This window comes from Sebastes fasciatus, chromosome 3 (assembly GCF_043250625.1).
Source record: "Sebastes fasciatus isolate fSebFas1 chromosome 3, fSebFas1.pri, whole genome shotgun sequence".
In the NCBI taxonomy this organism is placed as follows: Eukaryota; Metazoa; Chordata; class Actinopteri; order Perciformes; family Sebastidae; genus Sebastes; species Sebastes fasciatus.
In genome coordinates, this window is record NC_133797.1 from 38,635,808 (window position 1) to 38,645,965 (window position 10,158).

Consider the following 10,158-nt stretch of genomic DNA (forward strand, 5'->3'; position numbering starts at 1 on the left):
TCAGAAGTGTGGGACAGGTGCATTTAGATGAAACAAATCATATAAATGATTTGTAAACAAATAAATAATTATAATATGGTGTAAAGTAATATGTATATCAAATAATTCCAATGAATTAGCTCATTGTACGTATCTCACAGTTGTGGAACATGAAGAAAAGTGGTGTTTGGACCCATAAAATGATTACAAGTTTTGTCAAATATTATTTAGCAATTTTATTTTTTATGTAAACATTGCTAGTAACACATTTATCTTATTATAATTAATAATAATACTTCACCCTGTTTTTCTGGAAGGAGTCTAGTAAGCTGTGATCATGGAAAAACTTATACCAAGCCATCCATTTTATGCATATAGATTTATTGCTGTTACACCCTGAATAAAAATAACAAAGTCAACCTGTGGTTCTTGATATTGAAAAATTAATACAGTGTGTTTGAATTTCTGCTTAATAAAAAAAAAAGTCTGAATACAATTAAATTCAAGTCCAAACTGGACTATCCTGATTGTGACTGGAGGAGACCACCACAACGATATATAAAGAAGAATGTGAAGATCAGCAGCTCTGGTGTTTCCACTGTGGACGAAGTGTCTTTGTGTTTCTCGGTGTGCTTTATTTCTTCTTCTCAACAGTCCTGCCAAAGTATTCCTTCTGGAACTGCTTGAACTCCGCCTCCGTGAACAACGACTCCGTCTCCTTGGCCTTCTTGGGGGGTGGCTCCGGCCGATTCCTGGACTGTCTCCCTGAATTATGGCTCAGGATCTAAGTGAGACAGAGCGCAAGTCAACACTGGATCACAAACTCACTTACAGACACAGGTATGCAAACCCATCAGGGGTGAAAAAGATGACAAAGATGCAATGTATTGAAAAAACACATAAAGTAAAGAAAAGGGTCACCATCACTGATGATAGCTGTAATAAGTGAGCGATCTCGGCCTTTCTTACCTTCATAGTGTCTGAATCTCTTGTTTTAACGCCAGCTTCCATAAAGTACTTGAGGTTCGCGCTCATCTGGCTCTTCCTCTGCTTCTTCCTGAACTCCTCTACAGTTAACACCAAAGAAGAAGAGGGAGTTTAGAGCATGAAGAGAGTACAGATGTAATGCAAAACAAACACCAGAGGACTCCAATTACACTACTGTTAATAAATCATGTTTTATTTTACACTTAAAAGAGATTTAGATTGTGACAGAACGGTTATTTAGATCATAGAATTTGTTGCAATTCTTCTTAGCCACTGAAACTGAAACACCGTGCAACAGAGCCACCTAGTGGTTCTGCACTGGGTTGCACCAGCTATGCATAAGTTCAAACGTAGCCTAGTTTGAATGTAATTTCTTGAACGCTGATGCTGAGCAGGACTAGGAGCAGACTGACCCACTGCAGACTTGATCCTCTTGTCTTTGACTGTAGCTTTATTTCTGCCGGGACCCAGGCGACCCTGCAGCCGCTTGACCTGCTTGGTCACCCCCTGCCGCTTTGTGCTCACCAGCTCCATCACTGTGGCTGAGCTGGGCGTCTGCTGCTGCTGCTGCTTCTTCTTCTTCTTCTTCACTTTACTGGCATCTGGGACATAGGGAAAGGCAGGTGTTACATTAAATCTACAAGATTTACTTGGTTTATTGTCCCTATACATTGCACATCTTTACTGTAAACTTTTGCACATACATTTGCAATACCTAAGGAATCCATTGACCTCTGACCTCCAGATATGTGAATGAAAATGGGTTCTATGGGTACCCACGAGTCTCCCCTTTACAGACATGCCCACTTTATGATAATCACATGCAGTTTTTTTTTAATGCAGTATAAAATAGTTATTTTCTCCTATTCTAAAATGGTGTATTTGAATATTTCTGCATACTGGTATACTTAAAAGGTCCTGAATTACATAAATTGGGTATCACTGTAAAGCTGAGACTCTTGTGGATCCAATGAGCCCAACTGTATTCATGTGTGATGATGTTAGTGACCTGTGGTGACCTCTAGGATAATCACAGCCTCATGAAACTTTACAGCCACAAACTAGAGACCTAGAACATTCAGAGGATGGATGGATCAGACTAGAAACCTAGAACATTCAGAGGATGGATGGATCAGACTAGAGACCTAGAACATTCAGAGGATGGATGGATCAGACTAGAGACCTAGAGCATTCAGAGGATGGATGGCTTTCCTAGCTAGATGGACAATAATGGGGTTTCTGAGCAGTTTACGCAACAGAAGTGCAATCGCTGAAATGTGCAATTCTTGCAGAAATCTCCAAATGTCAAATGTTTTTGATCCTAAATCACAGCATGGCATTTTCTATGGTGTTCCTCAAGGTCTTAGTGTCTTAATGTGGTATTTTGGAGGGATTATTGATCATTTTTATCAATTCTTGACTTGTAGTGGGTTGTTTTTGAATGACATGATGAATAATAATGAAAACAAAATGAGAATTAAGTCGCCAGTTGTTTATTATTATTATTATTACTATTATCATTACCATTATTATTACTATTATAATTATAATTACTATTATTGTGATTATTATTATTACTATTATTACATTATTATTATTATTACTATTATTATTATTATTATAATTATTATGACCATTATTATTATTATTACTATTATCATTACCATTATTACTATTATTATTATAATTACTATTATTGTGATTATTATTACATTATTATTATTATTATTACTATTATTATTATAATTATTATGACCATTATTATTATTACTATTATCATTACCATTATTATTACAATTACTATTATTGTGATTATTATTACTATTATTATTACTATTATTATTATTACTACTTTTTTTATTATTATTATTATTATTATTACATTATTATTATTATTATGATGTTAGACAGCAGCAGTGAGGGAAGATGCTGAACTGTCTGTTGTAATCAAACTGCACACCGATGCTAATGCTAATGCTAATGTTAGCCGACTGTAGCTAGGAGCTAAAAGGCTGAACTGACCTTTAATGTCTTCGTTCAGCAGCTCCAGTCCTCTCCGGATCAACGACGCAGACATCCTGAACTTAATACAACCAGCTTTTCTTTAAATGACTACAAACTGCAGCGATGAGAGTTGATGAGCGATAAAAGATGAGAGAGTTCAACTACAACTCTGAACGACGGCAACGTGTGAAGATCAACATCCGGTGAGCTGCTCTTGTGCACCACTTTAAAGTAACCGGCTGGAAAACAGTCGAAGATGTGTAAAGGAAAGGTCCTTCTTTTTTCTTCTCTTGGTTTTATTGGCGGACTGCAAACAGTTTAAAGGTGCATATCGCCACCTATTGTACAGGAGTATGCAATATCACATCATTTCATCGTATTCCTTATATCCTACACTGTAAAAAAAAAAACTTTTTATAGTTTTATTTCAAGACATTTTATATTTTTTGTCTGTATTTCAAAATAACAGAATTTTTTTTAAAAATTACACATTTCATTTGTGATTTATATGTAAATGGTGTTAGATTTACAGTATTTTTTGTAATCACAATCGTACTTATCTGTATTTAAGCTTTTCTTGATAATTTTTAAAGATAATTATTCTGTTTTTTAGAGGTGTATGACTCTATTTAAACAATTAATTTATGTTAGAAGAAAAGGATTTCATGGAAGTCTAAAATATTTCTTGTAAAAATACAGATTTTTTTTGCAAAACTTCTGAGAGTTAATGTAAATTTGGGCTTTTGCAACGTAAAATGACATGTTTCATTTGTGATTTATATGTAAATATAAGATTTGTGATTTACGGTGTATGATTATTCTAACAATAAATATATGTTAAAAGTAAAATATTTCTTGTAAAATTACAATAATAAAGGCTAATTATATAAAGATAATTATTTTATTTTTTTTACAGTTTATTTATGTTAATAAACAGACAGTATTTTTCCGTTTTTTAACAGACATTTTCTGGCGCCCCTGCTGCCAAAATTTCTGTTATTTTACACTTTTCTTTTTTACAGTGTACCCACCAACCCTGTGTTGTTTAAAAAGGAGGAAAGTGCCCTCCCAGGGGGGCTTCATCAGCTAATGTCATGATTCAGGGAGTTTTAAAAAGAAATTTCAAAGAAGTTATTTGCTAATTATCATTATGAAATTTGCAGACCTGTAAAATGAAGTGTTGCCACTTTCGTTGTTGTTGTTTTTTTGGCCGTTTAATGCCTTCATCATAGTGTTATTATTTCTTATGTGTTATTATAGCGAAGCTCCTCCTATAACATTTAAACATTATAATTTAAACATTACAGTAGTAGGCCTACAGTAGCGTACAGGCCTACAGTTATAGGAGGAGCGAAGGAGCAGTGTTAATGTAAATGTACGTTGTTTTGATTTCAAATGTAAACTCACTTTCATTGGGCAGACTATGAACCAATGTGTCAGCTGTTGCTAGGGGACAGGGGGGCCCCAGCAACCAGCCTGACGAATCTGAGCGAAGCTCCTCCTATAAAATTTAAACATTATAATTTAAACATTATAATATACATTTAAACATTATATACATACATTATATACACAGTTATAGGAAGAGCGAAGCTCCTCCTATAACTGTGTATAGGCCTACAGTAGCGTACAGGCCTACTGTTATAGGAGGAGCGAAGCTCTCTTTCCACTGTTCCAACAATCACAAACTCTGGTTTTGGTCAAAATAAACCCTTAATTCATACACTCTAAAAAAAGATCCACTGGCTCAACTTAAAAAAATTAAGGTAACAAATTGCATGGATCTTTTTAAATATTTCCAACTATGGCATTATTGAGTAAATCCTATGAGTCTTTTGTAGTCTGACTAACCCATTTGATTAAGTTCAACCAACTTGATATTAATCCAAACATTGTGTTGATATTAAGTTGGTTGAACTTAATTAAGCCTTTAGAGGTCAAAGCAAATCAAGTTGGTTGAACTTAATCAAATGGGTTAGTCAGACTACAAAAGACTCATAGGATTTACTCAATAATGCCATAGTTGGAAATACTTAGAAAGATCCATGCAATTTGTTACCTTAATTTTTTTGAGTATTAGTGAATCATTTCACTTAAGTCAAAATAAATAACATATTTCAGTTTCAGTTTTTATGATCAAACAGTTTATTTTAGACATTTTAAACACTTTGTCCACTAGCTTCTTTTAACCATGAACATTTATTATACCATGGTGTGTGCACAAAACCATGTCCAATGTTCCTCATTCCCAATGAGATCAGGACAGTAACCAAAACTTTCACCAGGAAACAATTTGTCAAAAGATTTTTTTGGAGATCCTAACGTGTCTTTATTACACGGCTGTGTTGAATACTCAAATCTGAATACGCGATCTGCGGTCTGTAATTTCTTTATAGCAAACCGTTGCTATGTATAGCAGACAGTTTGTGTGTCAGTACGTAGCCGTGTAATAAGCAGGATAATGTACAGCTAGCGGGTCATTGTTGTGAAAGAATCCCCTTCAGGGTGCTTCACGTGGCCCTGTCTGGGATTCTTTCACAGCAATGACCGGCTCGCTGTACATTATCCCTTATATAATAAACATTCTTACAAATTACAGAGGCAGTTTGAGCCTTGAACATGATATGCTGATGTAGGCAAGCTGTATGTTGACAAAAGATTACATACAGTACATAACTTACAATTTCCTGCTGAATTTGAGGACAGCTGTCTGCTTTTTGACATTTTTAGGACAGCAGTTTATTTTTTAGCGACATTACCTTCGGGCTGGCTTTCAGTCCATCTAGTTCGAGAAGTATCTTTTGAAATACCTCAAAAGTTTTCATCAGTTGTTTTGGGTAGCTGAGGTTGAGCGCGTATATCAGCCCCATCAACAAGGCACAGGCTCTTGGCACATCCAGGTTTTCCAGGACTTCTGTCCACTCGATCACTATCCTTGCACTGGCTGGATCAGTCATTATGGCACCCCTGGTGATGACAATCTTCATCACTTCATCAGTATCCTGCATTTCACCATCCTGGAATAAGTAGATCAGAATAAAAATTCATTCATCAAACATTCAACAAGTCATCACATGTAAAAACAGTATATAAACTGTATATAAAGATAAATATACTGTCTATGGTGTTGTAAATTACGTTTTCAGGTTTGGGATTTTTTTCTGTTAATTTTCAGATAGATTTTCAACATAAATGAATATAACCATAATTAAAAAACAAATACAAATTATTGGGGACCCACTCAAAACCTAAAAACACAAATTGTATTGGGGGACCCACTCAAAACCAGCATCACTGCAATGTGTATGAGTGTAACACAAAGTGCAGTGTGTCAGAGCTTAAGCATCTGATTTACTTACCAAGTGTTCTTTGAAGAGATCCTCCTCCTTTTCTCGGAGACACACCACCAGGCAACGGATAGCGACCTCTCTCCTCTTTTCCACCGAATCATCCTGTGAAGGAGAAAAACAAATCTTAAAACTGCTCCTCCATAAGGATGTGTTTTTAATGATTACATCACTGGGAAAGAAGACTGAAGGGTGAGGTTTATGAGGCCTGGAGTGTGGCAATTATTGATTTTGAGCATGTTTACTTAAAATTGATAAATAAATTGATAATTTTAAAGAAAGTCTTTGTAACTCAATTAGTTTACATTTCAATTATGCATTACAAAAGTCAAAATAAAAAATAGATTTCCTTAATCTGTGCTAGAAAACAGTTTATTAACACATCTAGGAGACACTGAGCAAGATTAGTATTCATTTGATTCATTGTATTTTTTACCAGATGGCAAATTTAAAGAGTAATTAAAACCTCAAACCACTTTTTTCATCTTAAAACCAATGTGTGTGAGTATTTAGTGGTGCTGTTGATCGATTCAGATCCAAATCTTGACATTTTAGTGCAAAGTATTTGAATTCTACATATTGTGTTATAAATATGCATAGTTACTGTCCTATACTGGTTGAAACCCGGCTATTGCAATTGAATTTTGCTATTGGTTTCTCTGGTGGCAGGTGACGTATATGGTGGCAGCTTTCGTCAACAACCAACATTCATACATACCTCTAGCAGCATGTTCCTTATCCGCTGAATCTTCATTTTTGCAGCCCCTCCTGTTGACGAGGCCAAGGTCATTATTTTGGGGTAGTACTGGTCCAGTTTTGCCATGAACGTTGTTTCCAGGTTAGCAGTGGTGATACTTCTGAATTCTTTGTTTATCTGTTTAAAATAAGGCACAAATAAAAGGCACAATTTGTTGATGTAGACGCTTGCATACAAGTCATACTGCAAAAATACTCACCTGTGCTGCATCAAAAAGAGCAGGCCATCGATCTTTGAAGTCACTGACTGGTGGTGCTAGATTGACAACTTCATGCCTGCGAATGGAGAATGTCTTAGCCATTTTTTCACCGATGGTCTGACAGTTGTTCCTCTTCTTAACTTCATTAAGGAGCTCCACTCTTTGATGTTCCAAGCTTTCTTCTGTTTCTTCTTGTGGGTGAGGGGGTAAATAGTTTACCTCTGCCTTTCTTGGCTTTTTTATATTCTTTGCAGATGCCTTCTCATGTGCTCTTTTTTTTTAGCGAGAGTTCACATCAAGCTCAGGGCACCCGAGCCCTCTAAGTTTAGATCTATAGTTTCCCATTTTATATTTAAGTCTTTGTTGCCATCCGTAGCATCCATTATATGATCCTGGTTCTTTAAGGCAAGGATGCTTCTGAATCAACGCCTCAGCAACATTAGCAAATTGCGCACTTGTCGGGTAGGCAACATATTGAAAGATGCTTTCAGTTAATTTCTCAAGGATGTCTGGAAGGATTGTGGTAAATTTGAGTTGAACTCCATCCTTCTTGAAAGCCTCATTTCCAGAGGCAAGAACAAGCTCTGTGTCGTAGGCAAAGCGAGGTACTGGAAATTCAATAGGCCAACACTGAGAACGCTGAGTCACGTGTTCAGGTGATGAAAGAATCAGGGTATCCTGCGATCCAGATGACCAACTGCTGTTAGAAGGATGGACGGAGGTCGCTGCATGGACGGAGATGTCTGATGCACTTTCGAAGGAGCTGTCCACATCAGTTAACGTCAGAGTGACTGTGGGAGGTTCAACAATGTGTACCAATTTGATTGTGTCCTTGTCCTTGATGTCATTTGTTGAGTTGAGAGAAAAATATTCCTCTCCAAAATCAGCATCCTTATAATGCAAAATAAAGTCCCTGTCAAGCCCAAATGTCTCTCTTACAATAGACTCAAGTTCAGCCACTGTCCCAGGGATTCCTTGAGGTAAGTCCAGTTTCCGTATGTCATGGTCCTTGAGTACGATTCTAAGTTTGGCCTGATGACACATTTGAGCATCTGTATAAGAAAATACATCACTTCAGTTAGAGTTACATCATTCCCACCCTAACCCCCACATTCAATAGTAGAACAGAATAATAACACTGATAATTACCTAAAACCTAAGCTCTTGAAAAAATGTAATCTTTAAAAGGCATACCAAACCATATATAATTTTCTTATGTGAACCTGCACATGCTGCTAACTGGTGACAGCTAAAAGTTTACGCGCGGAAATTCTGCATAGGTGAATCAATTTACATGCTGTGCATTCTGCATGTGGCTGCGTGCATATACTGTAGCTTTAATATTCCGCCTGCCAAAGTGGCTGGTAATTCTTAGTACTTACTGCCTTTTTTCTGATCCCATTCCGTGCTCAAATGCACAGGTGCGCCAAGTTAATAATCCTGATGAAAACTCCTATGGTGCGTGCATATTACCGTGCGCGCGTGAACGTGCGTTACACTTGTGTCCCGGTATGAGGGTTTGATAATATGGTAACCCAATAGTAACAGTGACTCTCTTGATCACCACTGAATTGTGCTAATATCAAGCCCTGCTTATATGGCGTTTCCACAACGTGGTGTCTGTTTCCCAGACGCCATTACTGCATTTTTAGCTGCAGCTCCATTAACCAACATTGATTTTAAACCGAAGTATACCAGTAAAATGTCAAACAACCCACCCATGGAGCTGCTGACCAAACCTTTATCAACCCAGTGCCAACTTTAAATTAGAACAAAAGTAAACACATCCATTTGCATTTGCAGTGTTACAACTAACAATGTATAAATTCACATGTGCTAAAATGTGAGAATAACAGACTACTCTGAAGACACTGCTAGCTAACGCTAGCTAACGTTAGCTATCAGTGCTTCGGTCTTCCCTTTAGTGCATCATGAAAACGACCACCTACAATGTGTGCTGATGCAGTAAGCAGCTGTTGTGAATGAAATAAAGAAAAATGAATTACTTACCAAGTAACTTGGATGATATTCAGGTAAAACTCCTGTTGCTCCCCCTCCTTGATAGATGCAGTTTTGCAGCAAAAAACAAGCGCGAACATGTCTCCGAGAGTCGTCCGCCTAGTGCCGCCCTACTGTGCTCTGATTGGCTAGTTCGAACCTTCACATGACCTCTTTGTCCTATCCCTAACCACTTCCGACCTGGAGTGTGTTAACTCACTAGATATGAGTTACATTGACTTAGTATTTATTCTAAATTAATATAATTTTAAGTAAAGACAATGTTGTTCATTTTTCAGTTTGACCGACTTATTTTATTCAGTCTTCAACTGACTAAATCAAGTACATGTAACAAACTTAATTTTTTTATGCTGAAAAACATATTTATTTTAAGGGCTATCTACTAACCCCAAGAATCGTTTTTTAGAGTGTAGCATCAACAGATAGATATTCAGTTTGTTCAGTTCAGTAACATTTCTGACTGCACGGCGCTGTTGTGTGTGTTCGTGCGTGTGTTAATCTCCCAACAGAGGGCGCAGAGGACAGAAGCTGCTCGCAGTTTAAACAACACCAATAGCTTACTGTGTGTCACCTAGAATAGTTTTTATAGCATGACTAACTCGAGTTTTGAACTAATGTTTCCCGCCAGTAGTTGGCTAATCACGTTGTTTTGATTTCAAATGTAAACTCACTTTCATTGGGCAGTAATGAACCAATGTGTAAGCTGTTGCTAGGGTTCAGGGGGGCCCCAGCAACCAGCCTGACCATGTTTCCCGCCAGTAGGTGGCTAACCACGTGGGGTGTCTCCTTTAGTCATAGAGCAGTGTTAATGTAAATGTCCGTTGTTTTGATTTCAAATGTAAACTCACTTTCATTGGTCAGACTAC

At 36.9% G+C, this 10,158-nt stretch overlaps 1 protein-coding gene across 1 annotated transcript; it reads right to left on the reverse strand.

Moving 5' to 3' along the window:
* Positions 1–339: 339 nt before the first annotated feature.
* rps19bp1 (ribosomal protein S19 binding protein 1) lies at positions 340–3,228 on the reverse strand. Its single transcript, XM_074630860.1, has 4 exons — positions 2,989–3,228; positions 1,380–1,568; positions 949–1,046; positions 340–763 (listed from the first exon to the last, which is right to left on the reverse strand). Exons 1-4 carry the CDS (start codon positions 3,041–3,043, stop codon positions 614–616), a joined length of 492 nt encoding a protein of 163 aa, XP_074486961.1. The 5' UTR covers positions 3,044–3,228; the 3' UTR covers positions 340–613.
* Between the last annotated feature and the right edge of the window lie 6,930 nt (positions 3,229–10,158).